The sequence below is a fragment of the Semicossyphus pulcher genome, unplaced genomic scaffold, assembly GCF_022749685.1.
Source record: "Semicossyphus pulcher isolate SPU_LCO1_2020_fin unplaced genomic scaffold, fSemPul1.0.p SCAF_22, whole genome shotgun sequence".
Lineage (NCBI taxonomy): Eukaryota > Metazoa > Chordata > Actinopteri > Labriformes > Labridae > Semicossyphus > Semicossyphus pulcher.
The window spans coordinates 1,003,475-1,025,690 of record NW_027211696.1 but is presented as its reverse complement, the minus strand read 5'-3'; the positions used below and the strand labels follow the sequence as shown (position 1 = coordinate 1,025,690).

Genomic DNA, 22,216 nt, shown 5'->3' with positions numbered 1-22,216 from the left:
CAGAATATTTTACAGAAGAAAAAAATGTAACTTGAGCGGTATAAAATGCATTCGTTCTTTTTATTATTGGTCCAATATATCCAAAAAATCATTTGAGGTAAAGATAAATTGCATCAAAACAACATCAATATACAAGCTTATTTATAATTACAACATGATGTTATTAACATCCAAATGTACAATAAAAACTCTGAACGTAAACAGTACACACTGAAGGGGAACAGAAATACAGACTAAAGCCGGATTCAAACGTTCATTAGTCGTCTGACTTTAACCTTTCATACAGGTTTGATTGATCAGGTCTGTCCTGTGCTGCAAATCAGATTTACTCTTCATGTGTGAATGTATGAGGACCACAGGAGGAAATGAGCGGGGACATTTGGCTTTGAAACATTTCATTTAAACTTAAGAGAAAAGCAAAAATAACGCCAGCCTCTCCGGTCTTTACAGCCAACGTTACGTTGTCCCTGTATGCAGACGATGCCTTTCTTAACATTACAGAAACAACTTTCCAAACTGAGACATAAAATGTGTCTCAAACTACTTGAAACCAGATTTTTTTTTTGTCAATTTTGACACCTGAAAGAAAGCCTTTTAGTTTTGTTTTTATATTTCTTTAGCAGACCTTTCTTTCAGGTGCTATAGTGCAAAAGTAAATCAGCAGGCACACAGCATGAGATGGCAATTTTACAATGGCTGTGAGTAAGAATTACATTAATCGCATAACTATTGCTGGGGCTCCAGTCAGCACCTAAAATAAAATGGTGCATTCATCATATTTTGGTTAAAAAAATTTACATTATGGTTTAAACCTTCCAAAATGTCTTATTGTATTAGTGATGTCATGTTCTTTTATACAAAAATAGACATATAATTGAGCTGTGCATTGGGGTATATCGGATATACAGCATATTGCCATTAGAGCAAAAAGAAATCTAATCAAGTCTAAATGATCCCAAGGTTCATTGCTTAGCTTAGGTCAGGTCACTTCATCAGGTCTGTACAGTTACTTCATTCACACCAGATAGCAGGAAAGTGTACGGATGCACTGATGCCTCGTTTTGTAAAATCACTGCCATGATTCACAATGTTCAGCTGCAAACCATACAGACACCAAGTACAGATGTGATCCAGAAAATAATGCAGACCTAAACCTTTTTTAAACTTTCATTATGTTGCTACATTTTCTATTTCTTAGTCCTTTAGTGACTAGATGCATATACTTGCTTTCATTTCTGATAGTGTTCCCCAGTTCAGCGCTGTAATGTGAAATGGAGATCATATTTTGAAATGTAAAACTTTATAGAGTCTGATGAGACAGTCAGGTTTAAAGGTGTCCTGTGGAGTTTCAACTTTAAAAAAAAATTGGGGACCCGCTCATAAAAACTGCCCCATAGTAGGTACCTTTGTAATTGCCTAATAACGATGCATTACTTTTCTTTTCAGTTACTTTTCCTGAATTGTTGCTGTTCCTAACTGAACAGTTTGAGGTCAACAAAATATCTTTAGTTTATGTTAATGCAAGTTCATAATTGGAACAGTATTTAAAAACAGTAGTTGGGGAACTAAAATAGAAGTCTTCTACAGTAGCTATATATGAAAGAAACGATTTTAGTGTAAATACAGTATTTCAGCATCAGTGCATCCGTAGTACCGTCTGCTGTAGCTGCCTTGACACTGAACCACAGCTACACAGAAAGCTTTTCTCCATCTTACTGGCTGCATTTAAATGGTCTTAATAAAAATTACATTTTCTTCATATGTCTCTGAAACAGTGGCTACTTCTTGCTTTGAAAGATAGCTGGCAAAAACTTGTAGGACGAAGAAAAAGAGAACTCACAAAAACACAGAAAAACCAGTCAGCAAGCAGCCACTGTCACTTCCTCTCATCGCTGCCTTTGGCTACACTGACGGCAGGCTCTGACATCAGCCAACAAAACCTGTGCAAGAGGCATTCAGAGACATTTAAAAGGAACGACTAAAACACAGCAGAACAAAGCCTCTAAGTAAACAGCACAAAAAATCAGCACCTTATATCTAAAATCCGGGAATAAATGAAATGACACTAAAGGAACTCGATATGAAACAGAAAGTTATTACATTTGTTGGATAAATACATTTATTTTTCTGTTTTTGTGGCCACAATGCAGTGGGATCTGTTCAACAAATAAACTGAAAATATTATCTTTTTTAATTTGTTTTGGGAGATGTCCCTGGTCATTGGTCAAGTTTTTTGCTACTTTAGGCTGAGTGTAATGAGCTCGCAGTACAGCTGAGGAGGGAGGGAAGAATGATCAAAAGGAAAAACAATACCTCCACGGTTGAAAGCCATTTCAAGGAAAAGTGTGAAATCATTAAATATAGTAAGTTAAGCAAAGATGATGCACTGATATCTGATAGAATACCTCAGAATGGATTTCTCCTTTAAGGCCACATCAGCATTATTTTAAACCCCTTTCGAAAAAGAGGAAACAAGTTTGACGCAAAAGCGCTGTTGTTCATATGTGATGCATTCTGCTTCAGCGTCATGAAAATGTTCCCCATGAGTCACAGCTGTGCAGGCCAGGCTAAATCATCACACTGCTCTGGGTCAGGAGTTAACCAAACTAAATCATTACCTTGGAAGTGAGTTATTTAGTCTCATATTAAATAGTTTAGGGTGTATTACTGTGTTTGTATGAGCTTTTACTAAACTCCTTTGAGCAATGGTATACAGCTCCTGTCAGACTTCCCAGAAGCCCCAACGCTCATTATTCCTCTGTATATTCACAGATGTTCACCTGGTGGCTCTAAACTCTGTACTCATTTCTAAAGGTTATTTTAGGTAATATCTAGTCACTTAGGCAGATTATTGCAGGGAATGGCAATTTGACTTAAAAAATAGTTGACATTTGTAATATATTATTTCCTAAGTACCAATCAAGTCAAACATCACCCATAATCTCCCTCTGTGTGCTTTCATTGGATAAATCTTCCCAGAGTGTGCTTCCGCTTTCTTCCGAGTCAAAGCCTTTGTGTGAAGAACAGAGATGAAACATGATATGGAGAGAAACTAGCAGAGGTAGCTCACTGTTTAGCCACCAGTATCAAAAGACTAAAAACTATTAGCAGTTTAACCACCAGGTGGTGCTGCTACACTTCTGTTGGGACACATGAACAGTCAAATCTGCTGTGTGTCTGCTGAGCTTCACGGAGTAAAAACCCCGCATCACTTCCTGAACAGCTCTCACACTTCCACATTCGACTTAGACACCGATACTTGTGTCGTCATTGTTAAATGAGGCTTTGCTTCATGTCTATTTATCCTTAAGGATGTGGATCAAAAAAATACATCCCAATGTTTCCCTTCTGAAGAAATATCAGAGGCTTTTACGGAGGACTTTTACTACACCTACTGCTTTTACTCTGCCCATTTGTTGCCTGACCACAAGGCTGTGTCATGATGCTCTGATCCCACAGCAGATTTCAAGTATCTCATGTTGATTTTTATAATAACATAGATTGCAGGGAAAATAGGAATAATATAAACTTTATGGACTCAAAGTAAAACAGTAATGGCAGGTGTAAAGGTTTAAGGGCTGAAACATGCACAAAAAACAGGTATGGTCCTTTAAATTAGAAGATATCAATAGATTTACAGCCAATATGAGTTTTGTTACAGTAGAGAGTTGTTGTGTTGCATTTCCAGAGGCTTTTACCAGAAATAAAAAATCTTGGGCATGCTCTGTAAAAGTTCATATTTCACTTCCGCCCACACAAAACACTTTTATCTTATCTGCATGTGACGCTACAGTTATCCTTCACATTCTGCTTAATGTGAACACGGAGACACAGACGGAAAACATGCCTCTCTGAGGCCGTGGTTAAATAAACACAAGCAGCATTGGCAACCGACTGTTAATTGGAAATAAGAAGTAGAAAAAGTCAATAAGAACAACAACAAAAAAGACAAAGAAAAATGTCTGTACATAGCAGGTCTCTCCTTGTTCCCCACTGTGCTAAAATGCACCTTTTGTTACCTCCTCGGTCAGTCAGATCTCAGAGAACGACGATGCTCCTCGTACAGTCATCTCACAGGAGAACAGTGGCAGATTCCAGCAGCTAAAAGTCTGCTGCCCGCTCGGTCCTTTTCCTTGGCATGAGAGAGAGAGTGTGTTGTACAGATAGGGGGGGAAGGCAGAGACATAAGGGGATGTTTCAGTTCGTCTCGCTCGTTTTATCCTCAGTCTGTTTGTCCTGGAGGAGAGTTATGAGCGACTCCCACGCCGCCTGGCACTGCAGAGGGTGAAGATGGATGAAGACAGTCGACAGAGGAAGAATTTAAGTGGATGAAGGAGAAAGAGAGAGAGCAGTAACACATTTATTTTCACAGTAATAATCTGTGGCAGCTACATGTAAATATATAAACTCTATTTGTTCTTGTTACATCTTGTTAAGCTTTGTGTGAATGCTCACTTTGTGTAACAGGGTCGCTAGTCTAACCGGTGTCCTACTAAAAAGTTAAATCTGGGAGAGGAAGTGAAAAAGGAGCCATCATGGCCCCTTAAGCAAATAATTTTAACTCCTTAATACTTCAGCAGAGTAGGTCAGACTATTGTTGTACAGGTGTGAAGCTGTGAGAGAGTGAACAAGCATTTCTGCTACAGCCTTCATGTTTAGTGACTGTACCCCAGATAAACACAAATCAACAACTGACAGCTCAATCAAGCTCAGCTGGTGCTCTCATCTTATTACTGAACCTAAAGTGAAAAGAACTGACATTACTTTGTCTTCACCATGAACCTGTGGTCTGAAATAAAACTGATAGCCAATGACTAGGGCTGGGTATCCTTTTTGAGTACCAACTTAATATTTTCCTGCAGAGAGTACTGAAAACATATTCTATGACTGTTTAGCCTTTCAGAAATGTTTCTTACATAAAACGTATCATCTGGCAGGGGCCAGGGAGCTTGCTAAACTACACTTCCCCAATCTAGGACGCCCACCTCGATGTCTGCAGTGTTTAGTTGAAAAAAACACATACCGTAAAATGTAATCATTTGTTCCAAGGTGCCTTGAAACGCTGCCTGCTCTCCGGTTTCCCCTCAGACATCCACATTTATAACTGATTCATGTCTCGTTCAAAATAGACAGGTTTGAAATGTAGACTTTTTTGTATATGTTTTTTTAGATGATCCACCGGTGCATTCTCGTCGTATTTCGGATTCTGTGCTGCTCTGAGCCATTGCCTGCACCAAATACGGTAGTTTTTCACTCCAGCATCTCTCGCTGGGCCATTCCTTTCAGAGGGAGGGGCGCAATGCACTCTGGGTGTTGTAGGAATGTAGAATGAGTGAAACCACGAGCTGTTTGTACAACTTTCTCCACAGCTACAGCACCAATTTCAAATATTATTGCTTCTATCAATTACAGAGAACACCAGCTTCGACTGACAGTGGCTTTTTCCAGGGGAGAATTGCTCCTTTAAGTCTTATTTTGGTAAGTCAGGTATAATGATGGTACCAGTATAAACATTCTTCAGATTATAATCAGGCAAAACAATTACTTCTTTTTCACTCTAACTTTCTATATTTCTATTTGTGTGTGTTAGTGTAGTAAACATGCAAACCAGATTGTCCTTTCACATAATTTGTTGCCTCCCAAAAAGTACAAAATAGTTCCTTTTGACAACAACTAATGATAGAGGAAAATGGTTTCTTTTTGATAAAAATTGCTATTGTGCTGCCGCTGCTGTTTGACTGTCATGACTTACAAGTGTGAACAAAGAGCTGAAAAGTCCCGAACCGAGCCCTAAAGCACTGGCTGCTATGTGTGGATATATTAGAAGATAATAAAGGTAATACTTTTCCTTTTTACTGTTTAAAATAAGAAATCACAAGACAACGTGATCTTCCCATAGAGATAAAAGTTCCTGCCTTTGCACTGTCATTACATAGTGCTAGTACCTTTTCATAGTGGTTAATGTTTTTGTCGGCCATGCCGGTGAGAAGCTGCTTGAAGTCTTGTCTCTTGTTGCTCTGCCAGCGCTCCCAGTCTGCCTTCAGGTCAGCATTGAAACACTCCACTTTGTCCTGACATTTCTCCACCTCAACTGGCATCTACAGGAAGACAGAGAAAATAGCTACAGGGGCCTTCAGGGGACATAATACAAAACTAAAGGTTACTGGACTACAGCCACAGGGTCTGGATGGTGCAGGAGTGCAGCAGGGGAGGGTTGTATTAGAGAAATGTCACTATGTGACAAAATACTTTTATTTGTGGGCCAAGTATCATTTATTACCAAAGGGTATCCAACTAATGCTATCAACACCAAGAATTTTTTTTTTAAAAGATTAGTCAACCTTATTTACATTTACCAGTGTTAGTCTGAAGTATCATATGATGTGTACAAAGGAGGGAAGGAATGGCCACACTGAAAACAGCAACTTTAAGGCATCCATGTGTGAAAGGAGCTGCAGAGTCAGATGAGAGGAAGGAGGAGGCTTACTGGCGTTCTGTCTTCCTGTTTGCGCAATATGGCTGCTTCTAGCCGGCCCTCATACTCCGCCTGGCTCTGGTCTCGCTTCCTCAAAACATTCTGTAATCAAGCAGAACACACAACAGTTCTATACTGCTCAGCAATTGGGACACTTACAGATAGTTTAACAGTTCTTAGCAAGCCAATAGGTGAAAATGTTAAACAGAGAGAGATGCTGAATCAGGAGCTCGAGGAGGGACAGGACGTGACACATGCAGCATCTCAGGTGCTACTTCCTTTATTTAGGGTCAAATAAGATTACAGGGCTGTAGCTGTGACCCAATTCATTGTACACGCTAACCTAAGGATGTTTTAAGTTGGCATTATGTTCACATTGCACGGGGACAAAATGGAGAATACTCAAAACAGATTAGGTGGTTGTAAATCTATGAAGGATGCTCTTGCCTCTCCTGCACTGCAATGAGATGCAAAAAAGGGGGTTGGCTTTGAATGAGCTCCATAAACGTCTTGGAAAACAAACCAAAGAAAAGTGTTAAATCATGTAAAACACTTGTTATCCACATGAAGTGTTTTTAGCATGGACATACCAAAGTCACAGTCTGTTTAAAAGCCTATGTCTCAAGAGCTGCCAACATTTCCTGTTAATAGTATAGTAGTTAAAATAGTATGAAGTACCATAAAAATTTGGTGTATAAGACGCACTTTTAATACATCCTCCTAAAAGTAAGCTGCGTCCTATATACCAGAGCAACCAATATACCAGTATAATATGCAGAAAGAGGTAGACGATGGCGCTATAATCTAGCTACAGTTGTCGTTTGTTCAGTGGTGACGTTACACCTCATCAGAAAACTGTTTCTCGGTCCAAGCTGCTACAGCGTCTCCGATTTATAATACGGCAGTGCTGTTTTGTGTTTTCCTCGCTGTTTTAAGGGAGGAAAACTATCTTGATTGTTGCTAATGCTTCGTAACGGACATGCAACTTCATGATCGCCATTGCAGCCGCCACCCTCACAACAATCAACGTTACCAGAGGCTGCAAACTCGACATGGCAAAAACAGATTGTAGGCTGTAATTTGTTTGTGTTTTGAATGTGTTTTAAATGAAAATAAACTGAAATAGTGTTGAAATAGCTTATACACACGTTTTTATTAATAAATAGCTATAGAAATAGAACTTTTTTCCCTCTGGGATACCCCCCAAAAAAGACTGTCTTATATTTCGGTGCGACTTATATTCCGGATTTTTTATCACATTTCTTTTGTAAACTAGAAATTAAATATTTATTATTTCACAGTGGAAGCCAGGGGTACATTTTTTCGTTTTTTCAATGCCAAGGTAAACCACTAAGGCTAACTGCTGTAAGCGCAGACTTACTGTGCTGTATCAAGCTCCATGAGAACATCAATCAAACACAAACTTTATTGTTTGAAACCCCTCATGCCCCTTACCTTCATGGACTCTATGTAGAGGACGTACTCTCTGAGGACAGGCAGGAAGTCCTGGCCCATGTTCTCACACTGCTCCTCCAGGGCTCCACAGCACGTCGTCACGCAGCCGGCCACGCCCTCCAGGGGGCGATGCAGCTCTTCCTCTGACCCCGCCCAGCTTGTGTACACGGTTCCATACTCACGCAGCTCTGTCAGGTACTCTAGTGGGGGGAGGTGGTTAGACAGCCAAACATAAGTTGAAGAATAGAAGAGCTTTGCTTTTTGTTCTTTAGAGACACTTAAGTCTTTAAATTTGTGTTCTTCTTTGTAACCTGTGTTCTCTTTCTGTGTCCACAGTTTAACTTTGAGCCACTAATGCTCTGCAGTAACACAAGACCTTGCTGAACCGGAAAACAGATCACAGAAGAACTTTATCTCTGTCCTCACAGGGGATACGGAGGGATCGGCATGCTCAACTGCAAAATCTATATTTGTAAATTACACATGAGAGAGAGGGTGAGAGCTGGAAGCCAGGCTGTTGAGTCAAGCATTCATGGCATTTGCTTTTTACACTCAGCTCACAGGCCTTCACTACAGTTCCAAGAGTTTCCATGTTTTCTCCTCCCATATGGAAACCAGGACCTCTCCTTTACACCGCACATTTCTGGGGTTAAAACCTAAGCAGATGGTGACACCAAACATTTCACACAGCAGATGATGGGTATTTACAGAATCACTTGTCATGCATGAGTAAGGCCTGCAGTTATCAACTCTGCAACCTCAAAGCCCAAAGGTCTGTGGGTTTTTCTGCAAACCAAACACCACTGCTCTGAGTGGGTCAATACTAAAGATAAATTCATAAAACCTCCTGATAGCCATCCAGCTAAAGGCTCAAACATTTGCTAACACAAGCTAACCACAAGCCTGGTAAAGCCGATACAAATAGTTCTACTGAGAGTATAAAAAGTACAACTTGAGGCTGTACACACCACTGTTTCAAAATGTTGCCTTCTGGTGTCTAAAATACATTTTTGGAAGAACTAAGTATAAAGAAGTGGCTTCAGATCTTTAAGTGAAAGTGCTTGTTACATCCCACAGCTTAAATGCAAGGTTTCACCACAATAAGAGGTCAAGGTCAAATATAACAGAACAGGTAAAAGAAATAGCAAAGACAAAAACATGATATAAGAAGAATTAAGTAAAAATCCTTATTTTTTTGTGTTTGTAAAACTAATAATGTTTAAATGAAATTAAATAACAAATAAATCCAGCTATTTATTTGTCTTTTCAAATTGATTTACAATAAAATTCTTTCTAAAGTTCTTGGATTCATTTTGATTAATAAATGTAGTTTTAATAGTACCATTTATTTATTGCTTAAAGACATAAACTCGAAGATTTTCATTTAAATAAATGTCCTTTAAGTCACTATCTATCGCTGAATGAGGTAACACAATGGTGATTGAGCCTATGACCCACTGATGAAAGCCTTGCGGTATATAGTATTATTATGGACTGGGTGTCTAGTTAGTGACACATTTTCCATCACCAAGCAGTGGTTGGTCTGCCAGAGAGGGTAGACGGAGCTAAGCGGCTGCTTTTCTGGTTTCTTCAAGCGTTGTGAGTAAACAGTAATCTACTATGGCTGAACAAACAAAGAAACAGATACAATTTCCACTCAGATGAAGGCAAACAGTCTAAAAAGAAAAGCGGCCGTCAGCCAGGAAAATCAAGAATTACAACCAGAGCCAACCGAGGACGTCACACATGCAACACTGTCTGGATATCTGGGAAGTGTGCTCCCGCAATTACCGTTTATCACCAAAGGTGCCGCCAAAGAGAACGAAACTTAAAGTAAATTCTCAAATAGTGGGCGGGGCCTTTATTTACCTCAGCTGCAGAGGGTACCAGGCTTTTATATGAAGCAGGCTTATGTTAGAGACAGACCGTTATTTCTAATTCCCTCTGTACATGTGGTCACATTTCATTATGAAGCCTCATCTTCCTATGATCCGCTCTGTTTGCGCTGTTTTTTCCAGTACCTGATTCTTTTCGGATTAATGTCAAAGCTCTAATTTAGATCTAAAATTCAGCTTTAGATAAATTCCCTTGACGCTGTGTCACGAAAGCCGTTCAGCGTTCAGATTTTCCAAAGTCCTTGAATGCATCAGATCGATCCGACTCCATTCAACAAACGAGCATTTTATTTTTTTAAAGATTATTTTTTGGGCCTTTTTGCCTTTAATCGACAGGACAGCTGAAGAAAGACAGGAAATGTTGGGAGGAGAGAGTGGGGGACGACATGCACCAAATGTTTGGGAGACCGGGAGTCTAACCTGCGATGAGTGCAACAAGGACTGTCACCTCTGTATATGGGGCGTCTACTCTACCAACTGAGCTAGACCAGCGCCGAAAACGAGCATTTTGAAAGGTTTTTTTTCTCCTCTTGAGGACAGACCTGACAAAGCTTCATTTGACGTCGCTCATTGCCGCTCCGGTTAGATTGCATCCACAGTGACTAAAACAGGACACTAACACTTTACACGAGTAATCCATAACAACAAAGTGTTGATTTGTTAAAAGTAACAAGATTGTATGATTATTGGCTCATATTTGTAAATAAAAAAAAAATTTTTTAAAAAAGAATGATAAAATTCATCACTCAGTTCAATTATTTGACTTTTTTTTAAACTTTTTTCCTGGCCTGTGTTTGACCTTATTTGGTAAATCTTCGAGATTGACACTTTAAATTTAAGCTATGCCTCAGTTTTATTAAAACTTGTAATATGTTTTCTGTCTGTCTCTATGAAGTGTCCAATAAAGACAAAAAAAAATTATTATATGGTCAGTCTTGTCTTTTGGTCTGATACCTGACTGCTCTTTGAGGATCCTCTGAGCGATGCGATCGATGGTTCCTAGTTTCTGGCTGAAGGTGTCCAGATATTCTCCCATGGCGCAGAACTCAGCCGGCCGCGCCCGGAGCTTGTATCCTCCAGCCACGTGCTTCACTGACTCGCCCACCTTGGTCAGCAGGGCCAGACCCTGTCTCTTGTTCAGGTCCTTCAAACAGATATACAGAGATAAAAAAACTTTGTATACATATTGTATTAACATATTGTATACATGTTAATTATCCCTTTGTTTCTTCTATCTAATTTGCTGAAAAACAGGATGTCTTATGTTGTTTTTTTACCTTTATAATTTTATGGCACATTTTACTCTATGATACTACTCGTGTAGGCTTATGTCCCACTTTCTTTTGCCAAGTCCAATTATTTTACTGCTGCTACAACCTCATTTCCTCACAGGGATCAATAAAGTCTTGTCTTGTGTCTCAGCTACTTAGGAACAAAATTTGTGAGTGATGGCAGATGCGAAGCAAGCACACGTACGCACAAACACACGCTCACGCTCATACACTGTTACACACACACAGCACAAAGCAGCACAAGCACAAGCTTTGTGCTTTCTGGTATTGCATTTTGCTGAAAGATTGCTGCTGAGATAACATTTAGTATTGCACCACAGTTTGCTTCATAGTGAGTCCTGTGTGATAAATGTTGAGCAATTCTAACTCAAAAAACTACCCACTACCCTGCCTGAAGCAGCAAATGTTGGCAGCACACAGCCAGAGGTGATCAATGCCAACCCCTGCATCACTATAAAAATGTTGCTACGAATGTGATTCTTGACATTAATTCTTATTAAGAAGTCGTTGCGTTATCTTACCTTGGCAGACAGGAAAGCGTTTAGATGTGGGTTGAAGGAAAGGACAGGATGGTCAGCAACTCGCTTCAGAAACTTGTCCAGAGCTTTCATCCTCGTCTCCACGAACTCCTCCGAAAAACGATCGACTACACCTTTCATCACAAACTTCTCTGGCAGCGGCTGGAGACCAAGAGAGATGGCCGAGGAGAAAAGAGAAGAAGCAGAGCAGAGAGAGAGTAAATTAAAAAGTATTCTATGATGGAAAGCAGGACAGTAGTTTATGTTGGGGCTTGTTTGACCTACAGGGATGAGGTGGGTTGGCTGACTGTCCTCCAACTTGATCCTCAGCCAGTCAAAGTCCTGGTAGCGCCGTCGCACGCAGTACTCCGGCAGGTCGAACTCTATCCGCGTTGTCTGGAGAAAAAACATATTTGCAATGTTACATGTGACTAACTGTACATAAATACCTACTTAGAGCCCAAGTCTGAGTCTGACCCCAAATTTAAAATAACTCTAAAAAAGGGGGCTAAAACTATGTTAGCTTGTGCAACAGGGGCCCTATTGTGTGTTTCTGAAATCTTAATTTATTTTCATTAGTTTAGTTCTTTAAACTCAGCTTTCGCTGTGTTAAAATGTATGTACACACAGCAATAGAATGCATGTACACATTAGACTGGAGGTCGGCCATGGCTCTTTTCACCCTCGCCCATTAAGAAATACTAGTACAGGCTTACTGACCTTGAAATACAGCTGACAGAGCACAAACTCTCTCTCTCTCTCTCTCTCTCTCTCTCTCTCTCTCTCTCTCTCTCTCTCTCTCTCTCTCTCTCTCTCTCTCTCTCTCTCTCTCTCTCTCTCTCTCTCTCTCTCTCTCTCTCTCTCTCTCTCTCTCTCTCTCTCTCTCTCTCTCTCTCTCTCTCTCTCTCTCTCTCTCTCTGACAAGAGAGTGTTAAAAGACACCCCGCACATGCTCTCAATTAACACTTTGTGCTGATATTGGCCTGTGATATTTGTCTAGGGCCTCTGAGATGAAGCACCACAGTGCACATAGCAACCGTCTTCATGACACCACCCAGCAGCAGGGTCTCCCTCTAATCTCTTTCTTTCATTAAAGCACGGAAAAGCCTCTAACGCTACGATACCCTCCTGAAAGTCAGAACAAATTAAGTTCCGTCAGGCAGAGCGATGACTCTGAGATCATCCAGCATCGTTTACTGGCAGAGAGAAGGATCAACCTGCTAAACTGAAAACATCACCTCTCTGGAATATATTTTTTGTGGCTAAGAGGAAAATCTATTCCTTACTGGAATCCTTTGTGTTCCATTAACTCTTAGGAAACAGTCTTTACCTAAAAGGGGGCCACACTGTATGTGCTGCTGCATGCGCCCATGTTTGCTCACCAGTAGAGTTGCATATGATGATGTCCAGGGTTCAACTTCTAAAATTGTAATGTAAGGGAGGAGGGGCTTTTCTACTCAGAAGTGTCAAAATGACCACAAGCAACAAAACTAACTAAACTAGTTATCTGTTATGGAAGCAGGCAGGGAAACTTGACTTCAGGCTGCCGGCTACCTCTCTGCTCCAGCGAAGACTGGCAGTGAAGTCGGCTACACCGCTTTGAAGCAGGCAGGAATGTTTCACCTGCACTGCTGTTGTACACTGTGATTGACATTTCAGCTGACAGTGCTGTCAGCAGCCTGGGTGGAGAGACTCCCCGTGGTTTGCAGGGGATTTTATAACTAAACATAAGCAGGGCGCAAACTTAAACTTTCTCTTACACATCACAAATGAAAATTTTCCCAGCAAAATTAGCATGTTGATGCAGGTTTTTCAGACCCGGGAAGGCCCGCTAATAAATGCTGATTGTCTCTTTTCCCATTGCCAGTGGAGTATACTCCTGCCGGTCTCTCTTCTGCTGCGTTACTGTCTGACGTCACAAACAGTGAGGATGTTATGGTTAGGTCCTTATTGTATCTATTACTCTTTCAGTCTATTTATCAAACTCGGTGCGACAAATTTGGAATGATGTTGGACGGAGACAGGCGGAATTTGTAGCTGAGATGACAAGGAGTCACAGAAGTTACCAACGGAGCATAGCATCACGCCGGAAAGGGGGCTGAGATTAGAGCTTCAACGAGGGCTGGGTTTAAAAAAATCTTTTTTTTCCGATTTGGATCGATTCTCATTTGAATGACCCAGTATCGATTCATAAATCCAGAAATCTGTGTCTGATCACTCACATTTCTGAGTGCTCCTGAACGCAGCACAACTCAGCGCATCCCCTCGAAATGCGGCACTGAGTGAGACATGCCTGGACTTGTTTACTGCAGCTACTACAGAGACATCCGCCGACGGACTCTTTTTATCATGTGTGCGTCCATGAATATGCAAGTTAGTTTTGCACTGATGTTTATGTTTCTCACTGTTAGCGTCAGCTTTGGCCGCGAATGTATTTTCGGCATGTTGTTATACAGTATGCCTTTCCCTATAACTCTCGTGTGGCTTTGTTCTTCGCGCAATGAGATCTCATGGCCAAATCTCGTGCAAGTTGAAGCCCAGTTCGTTTAATCAAAACCATTAGCCAGATGTACGGACTAAAGATCTGAAATTGGAAAAAAGTTCATAAGCTGGTTAATTTATAAAATTGTTAATATTGTGTTGACTGCTGTGTTGGTCATGTTAATTAAATAGTATATGATGTAACTTCTTTGGGGTCAATTCTTATTGTAAACATTAAACATTTTGATAATGCACCAGGTTAGAGGTACACTGACATTGTAACTGAAATATCCCCAAAAAAACCGATATCGAATTGAATCTGATCGGAAAACGAATCGAATCAGGACCATGTGAATCGGAATCGAATCAAATTGAGAAATCCATATTGATACCCAGCCCTTGCGTCGACACAGGTTTTATGTTCCCATTCATGCCGATCGGAGCCGATGCGATAAAAAACCCGGGTCTACTGCAGAGTCAATTGATCCGGGTCTGAATGTCGATTGTAATCTTTTCCACTAAGCTAAAAAGCTGGGTGTTAGCAGGTTTTTTGACAAGTGAGAAAGGGGCTTTACAGGGCACATCAGCCATGTAGGCTGATATTGGGCTTTAGTGTAGAGCTGAAGTTATTGGCCCAACCCTACCAGCTAGCCATCTTTCTTATTCCCCTCCTTTGGCATGTTACAGCCCAAAAACTGTTGATCAGTTGTAATAGCACAAAAAAAAGTCAGTAGCATGTATCGTGTGTACGCGCGGCTTATGTGTGTGCTTGGATTACATACAAAGCAGCTACTGGCTGATAAAAACATTGATCAAAACCACTACTAGTGATAACAAACTCTACGGGTACCTTTCACACTGGCCTTTCAAATCTTACATCTTATCAAATACCTACTTAATGTTAAAGTGAATTTAAAGTTTTAATTAAAAGTTTAAAAAAAGTTTTAACAGTCTGAGAAACTGACTGACTACCAGCAGCCAGGAATGTCCCAGGACATGTCTTTATTTTTGAGAAATGACATAAATCACGTTTTTACAAATCCAGGGGCTATAGCCTTCGAAGGTCGTATTTGAAAGCCGATTGCATCACAGAAGCATGTCGAAGGCTGTTCCAATTCAAGGCTCCTTCAGAAGTGGCCAACAAATGCGCCCACGTTTCCCGTGCCGCGCCTTCGTGGCCCGGGAATTGGAGGACGCATTTGTAGGCCTAACATATCCCGAGATGCATTGTGGACCAATTCAAACAAAATGGCGGACTTTAACACAGCCGAGGAATAAACATTTAAGTTTGAAAGTTTTTGGTTTTCAACTCAATCGAATAGCAAGTGTTACACGTTTATAAAAACAAAAGGGCCCTTGAAACAAATTATCTTTAAAATGATATGAATGGTTAACTTACTTGGCGTTAGTTATGCTAGCTTGTTAGCCCGCTAGGTACCTGTTGCTAGGCAACAGGAGCGGCGTTTGGTGACACAAGGGTAAGGGCGGGTAACAGCTGGTGACGCAAATGTAGACCAGACTGTCTCATTTCAGTCCAGCTTTAACGGTCTAAACAGGCTGTGAATGGAGCATCCTCCATGGACTGCCTCCTTAGAAGGATGCAGCCCCTGGATTGGGACACAGCTAATTTGTTACAGAACTTTACCAAGAAGTTTTAAAAACCAGTAATGAGACTCAACAAGGTTAAAATATTGGTTGTTATTGTTTGTTATGGGCTGTTATAAACCCCTACATAAGTTTAAAAACAGCACATACTGTTGAAAGAAAATCAGGTGTAACATTGTTACCATGACACCAGCCAATAGCAGACCTTGGTGGAGACTCTGTAGGTGATATAGGTCTCCATGGTGGAGACGTGCTTCTTCGGGTCGTCGACTGTGACAAAAAGGTCACGGGTTTCTGTGAGGGCGTAGGGGTCTCGAACGTCTGCTTCCAGGTCGTCGTCCAGCTGCAGCCTGTTGAAGAGCGAGGACGCAGAAGCGGGACTCGACGTCTCAACCGGCGTGCCATTGGTCAGTCCGGCTTCCTGCAGGGAGAGAGACAATGGTGACATCAAATTCAGAAGCTGCAATGAGAAGAGCTGTAAACAAAGAGCTGATAGATGGATACTGATGGTGTCGCAGTTGTTTCTCTCTGTCAATGGGGCTCTTATTCGGGCTGCAGCGTACACACCCTACACCATCTGACACTGCTCCCATTTCTCTAATTGAATGATGGATGAGGGGGGAGAAATGGAGCATCTGTGGATCGCAGACACATTTTCACAGCCTTAATACAAAAACATCCAACTGGGGGAGAAAAATCATCTGTAGGTAACCCCCATTATATTTTATTCTATATGTTTGAAGAAAGAATCTATTGTTGCCACAGCTTTGTCTTTCTGTGACGTGTCATTAATTTCTACCTCCTACTTTCAGCTGTTCTATGTATGAATTAATACAATCAATATTTGGATAAAAAAAAAAAAACTGATAGTATTAAAATCAAATTACTATTAATCTGATGATTCAAAGATTACGCTATTCCTCAGGTGTGAAACGCGTGCTGCCAGACTAGTTCTAGCACTTTCAATTTGTCTCATTTTTTAACAGGTAAAGAGCAAACATCCAATTTCCCAGGAGGCTTCATCCAAACACAGCAAGAGTAATCAGAAAACCATTAAAAGGCAAATAGGTGGACAAAAGAGGAAGCTGTGGAAAGAAGACGGAAAATCTGCTGTATTTATTTCACACATTTAGAAAGCACTCTTAAAATTTCACTTGCAAACTAAGTTTCTGCAGGCAACAGAATGTTAAATATAAACAAAGACAAAAAGTAAACATAGCTAAAGGAAGGCAGGCAAAACGCAGAGACAGCAGGGCTGCACCGTCAAACCGAATCGACCAACCAAACCTCTCATTACAACCTGCACAGCTGCATTTGGATTCACCAAAATGAACACTCCTGCAACACTTGTAGTCATCTTACCCCACGTGAGGAAGGAACTACTTTCCTCCAGAGGAACGGGTTAAGGTGCATGTTGGGAAGCTAATGTTCAACTTTAATCACTTTTTCTGCCACACACACACTTTTCACCTGAAGTTGCAGAAGGTGCTACCCCTGTCCCTCCTCTCTCACTCCAACACACGCTGACCACATTACACCATTCTGTCTCTCTTTGCTGCTGTACACCATTACAGAGAGAGACCGACAGGCTGCTGATGTTGTAAGTGCTCTTTTTTTTACACTGTGGTGCTAACCTGCACTGGTAATCACAGTTCAGATAATTGCATTGCGTTGCATCATTACATCACTGTGAATGAACAACCAGGCCACCACAATACAGCCCAGCATAGCTTAGATAGACACTGAGGACAAATGCAGGAGTAAAACTGGGGGAAACACTTGTTTATGATACAGAGCGGCACGCAGAGATGTATTCATGTAACAATCAATATTGTGATACGGGAAAGGAAATAATGTGGAGTTCCGCCTATCAGAGAAGTATAATGTTGCATTTAGGGCTTCACAATTATTTTAAATGTAAACTTATTTTACAATTTTAACTGAGGAGGATGAAGGGTTGTTCATCATATCCTCATGACTATTTTAATAGGCCTTTTTCACAGCAGGTATTTTGACTAATTCTTAACCTCCAAGGATATAAACAATGGCTCCTTTCTATTCCAGTGCCAAAGTAAGTCATGGCAGTGACAGGGAACCAGCATGCACAATTCCAGGACCCTAAAACCAAAGAGTCGAAATGGAACTCAGCCATTAATGATCACTAAAATATGTTATGTTATGTTGTGTTATGCTATGTTATGTTTGCTTTCTTAGGTTAAGAAACTAAGACTGTACCCTTAGCAGTAAGTTGATACTTTGATACTTTGGTTAGGAGCAAAATTTGATATTTTTTGATAGTATATGTATGCTTCTCACCTGTGATTGGCTCTGCATGTGTGTGTATTAAAAAAATTTGAAAAGATTAGTACCTTACAATTTAAAGTAGCCTTGTTGCAAGGACGCAAATAGCAGCTCCATGGCAATTATTAACAGCAAAACAAACGTGGCTGAAAAGCATGTTACATTTAAGTAAAAAAAAACAGCAGGAAGGGAAAAAAAGCTTCTTGATTTGTTTGCTTGGTCCATCGTTGTTTACACAGTACATAGTGGCTGATGTTTAAACTGGAACTTGGTGTTTAAACTGGAGTGTAATGCACCACATGTGAGAATATAATTCAGTTTACATGGTGTAAACACCATACACATACTAACCATCTGTGTACGAGTGTGTATTTACATTAATATGATTATAATTACTAACATTTTCTCCCTCTTTTACTTTTCAGCGTCCTAGGTTGTCTTGATTGCTTTTGTGTTTTTATTGCTGTATTAAGATAAAAGTAAGTTATAAAACATTGCTTACTATGACAGAGTAATTGATTCTTGTGATCAATGTTTTCATCCAATTATTTGGTGGCAAACTTTAATTTTCGGTCATTGGGAGTTGACGTTAGGTTCAAACAATTAACCGAACAGTGACCGATGAAGGCGTCGATTTATGTGTTTATTCTCCGTTGTCTACATTAAACGTTCATCAGATTGCTATTTCTTCCTTTACGGATTAAACCATTAACATTTGTGCCAGCCAGCAAACAGGTTAGTGTGTGATGTTTAGTTTCATTAACCGTCCTCTCTCCATCCCTTGGCTTTATTCTAACCGGTCTTGAAGGAGCCCCAGCAGACCCTACCTTTTCCCCTCCGACGTTGACGGTGACGGCGAGCGGCTCCTCGGCGGCGGACAGCGGGTGAATGATCTCCGTGATGGGCTTCTGCCCCGAGCTGCACAGGCCTCTCGGAGCGCCGACACTCATCCTGCGGGAAGCGGGAAGACGTGGCCGGGTATCTGAGTTAACGGCTCTCCTGTTCTCCGAGAATAAAACCGTTAGTACAGACAGAAGGAAGATTTTTTCCTCCGTTTAGGCTCCTCTCAGTTGAGATGTTACACCCGCTGGTTGGTCACAACTGTCAGCTGACTCCTACTGCGCAGCTCCGGAGGTTAAACTACACGAACCCGGATGTAAACACATCTGTCACGTGACCACAAACAGCGAATGGCGTGCTAAAGATCGTCTATTGCGAAGATAACTGAAGTCTTACTGAAACAGTTATGCGTGATATTTTTTCCAAATGTATTAGTTTGTATCATATACGACTGTATAACGAGTTTTTAGTAGTTTTGTCCTAGTTGTTATTAGGTAGCATTCCATCATGCTTCTTTGAGTTAAATGTCAAAAGACTGGAACCTATTTTTCACATGAAGGCCAAAGATCTGAAATCAACCATACATTTTGGTTACCGAAACTAGCCGAAGAGTGAGACCTCTTTATTTTTACTCCAACCTAAGCCAAGGAAATGAAAACACCGGTACACGGCTTCATTTGGCAAAATGCGACTGAACAGCCGTACATAACAAGAGAGTTTTATCGTTATTTTTAACTTTCAGTTACCGTTACATAGGTGTAAAACAGAAGCATACATTCTGTATAATATATCCAGGTCAAGTTCAAGTTACATTTATCATTCGGGGTGAACTTTTATCACTATCTGTTACCCACCAGTGCAACAATAGTAGCTAGGCGGCGGCAGAAAACAGACAAATAAAACTTAAGCTAAACCATTTATAGTACTTTCTTTTTTATATTCTGACTTGCGTCTTGCTTCCTGTACCGACATGGCTACTAATCCTCCAGGACAAGGTAATAAATATCGTCTAGCTTATATGATATTGTTATTGTTCTTTGTCTTTGTCAGTGCGTTAGCGTTCCTGACTGCTTGACCCCCTGAGAGCGTTTTACTCCTCGGTTCCTCCTGGGAAAATATTTATGTATAATTGTTGTAACATATAATTAATTGTCTTGCAAATTTTCGTAGTTTCTTTCAAAGAGAACAGTTGCTATAAAACAGGGGGTAAAAGTATCATCCTTGTATTCATACATATTGTGCTTGCAAGGCATTGAATTACTTAAATTATATTCAATTCTATCCTATATTTACCCCTTTTGTGTAACATTTATATCTCACATTCAACAAGACAAAAATAACAGATTATTATTTTCATTTAATCCAAACGTTTCCTGTCATTAGATGAAGTGATGTTAGCTGGTACATATTGTAAAGTCTCCCTTTTTTTTACTCCATCCAGCCTTCCCTAACAAGGCCCGGGTGGCAATCATTGCTGAGCTGGAAAAAGAGAGGAGACGGCTGATGCAGAGTCAGTCCATGAACACTCCAGGAGCCAGGTATGGATAGTGTACAGTCAGAGGGGGTATCAGGAGTTTCCCCTTAATCAAAACCTTTGAGAAACAATTATCACCACTGATCTAGTGTATCTAGAATATTTATAAACATAAACTATCTCTCTTTTCCTTGCTTGCTCCTCCTGTAGCATCTCTCTGTCCAGACCGAGTGTAAAGGAGTTCAGAGACAATGCAGAACAGCAGCACATCGCTGCCCAGCAGAAAGCTGCTCTGCAGGTAAGGCAGAAACAAAGCACCACAGATCCTTTTCCTCAACTTTTCCAGTCAATAACAAGTAGAAAAACAAATTGATATTAATTTAGTCACACAACATTTCTATTCTAATAAAAGACATGGTATGTTTATTAATATTTTACTTATTTAAGTTAATGTAGTACAAAATGTTGTACTTCTGATGCAAGAACAGTTTTTGTGTAAACCATAAGTCATACTTAAATGCCAACTCAATACCAGTCACAAGCTTGAATAGATGTATGAAAATCATTATTGAAGAGAGAAAGACAGAGAGAGAGAGAGAGAATTGTTTATGTTGCCTTGAACCCTCTCCCTCTGAGAGATAATGGTTTTGTTTGTATAAAGAGGCTAAAAACAAAACTCTGTCGAACACAAGAACGTCATCTAGTTAAACAACATCTTCTTCATCCCCTACATAATCTAGAAGCTCCTCATTTTCATGTCTTCCCTTTCAGCATGCACATACACACTCATCGGGCTTCTTCATCACTCAGGACTCCTCGTTCGGGAACCTCATCCTCCCCGTCATTCCACGCCTGGAACCCGAGTCTTGACCTTTTTACCTTTTGTGCCCCTCTCACTGCCTGGTGTGAGACCAAAAGCTTTGAAACAACCTATGTGCACATCGGACTCATGTCTCTCCCAATTTTCCTCTATTAAGTCTGCGATTAATGGACGGTCATTATATTGTAAACAATCTCATGGGAGTGTGAATCCACATTACATTTTCCAGACCAGCACGCAGACTGCTGATTTTAGCTTTCAAAACATTTGGTAAAATTTTCCAGATAACTGTGAAACATCCTGTGAAGTCATCAAGAGGCTAAAACAAACTGTAGAGTTATACTGGAAATCCTGCTGTGTGGCTTATCGATCATAACTCTTACTATTCACATCTTTCCACAAGATGCACATTTTGTCAGGTTTTTTACATTTGTAAAGAATTTGTATCGATATTTGGAAAATAAAACTAATTAAATAAATTCAATGTTTTCTGTTTGTATATGGAGATTTCTGGGGGGGGTTTTGTTGGTTTCTTTGCCTCGATAAAAAATAGTTAAATGAAAATACTGGCAATTTTAACATTCTAGGGTTTTTCCCAGGATAACAGCAATGCTTCTGGTGTCCACCTAGTCTTCGAAGTAGGAAAGTGAAGGATAAAAAAACTGTCCTTAATTCATGGGTAGGGTGTTACCTGAGGAAGGCAAGTGTTCTAAATCATTCTGGCAACTGTCCATATTTATTAAGGTCTTTTATTATTAAAGCTGAGTCCCTGACATTGAATTTTTATATGACACAAGGATTTGTTTTCTTCCTTAAAATGAAAATAAAGGCTTTGCTTAACCTATTAATGATCACTGTTTTTTTTGTTGTTTATTATTAAAAAAGTGGTACAGTACACAGAACAAAACGTGCAACAGAATGAATACTGTATATTACCCTGCATGAAAAAAAACTGTCCCATATGATTCACCTTTGAAATGGGGCATATAGGTCATATTCTTTCAGAGGCACCAATGCACAGATGTAATACCAACCTTGTCATATCATTTTCACAGTAAGT

General features: G+C 40.3%; 2 protein-coding genes across 3 annotated transcripts; one reads left to right on the top strand and one right to left on the bottom strand.

Moving 5' to 3' along the window:
• Positions 1-56: 56 nt before the first annotated feature.
• Positions 57-19,089, bottom strand: snx30 (sorting nexin family member 30). 2 transcript variants are annotated; one of them, XM_069673727.1, is made up of 9 exons: positions 18,850-19,089; positions 15,927-16,142; positions 11,921-12,031; positions 11,639-11,797; positions 10,780-10,969; positions 7,931-8,130; positions 6,488-6,577; positions 5,946-6,098; positions 57-4,275 (listed from the first exon to the last, which is right to left on the bottom strand). In XM_069673727.1, exons 1-9 carry the CDS (start codon positions 18,970-18,972, stop codon positions 4,198-4,200), a joined length of 1,320 nt encoding a protein of 439 aa, XP_069529828.1. In that variant the 5' UTR covers positions 18,973-19,089; the 3' UTR covers positions 57-4,197. The 2 variants fall into 2 exon arrangements, with proteins under 2 accessions (XP_069529828.1, XP_069529829.1); XM_069673728.1 differs by lacking the exon at positions 57-4,275 and having other exon boundaries at positions 6,069-6,131.
• A 399-nt stretch (positions 19,090-19,488) lies between these two features.
• Positions 19,489-22,000, top strand: LOC138602250 (SOSS complex subunit C-like). Its single transcript, XM_069673692.1, has 4 exons — positions 19,489-19,857; positions 20,304-20,400; positions 20,547-20,634; positions 21,108-22,000. The coding sequence occupies exons 1-4, from the start codon at positions 19,833-19,835 to the stop codon at positions 21,204-21,206; spliced, it is 309 nt and encodes a 102-aa protein (XP_069529793.1). The 5' UTR covers positions 19,489-19,832; the 3' UTR covers positions 21,207-22,000.
• Positions 22,001-22,216: the final 216 nt, after the last annotated feature.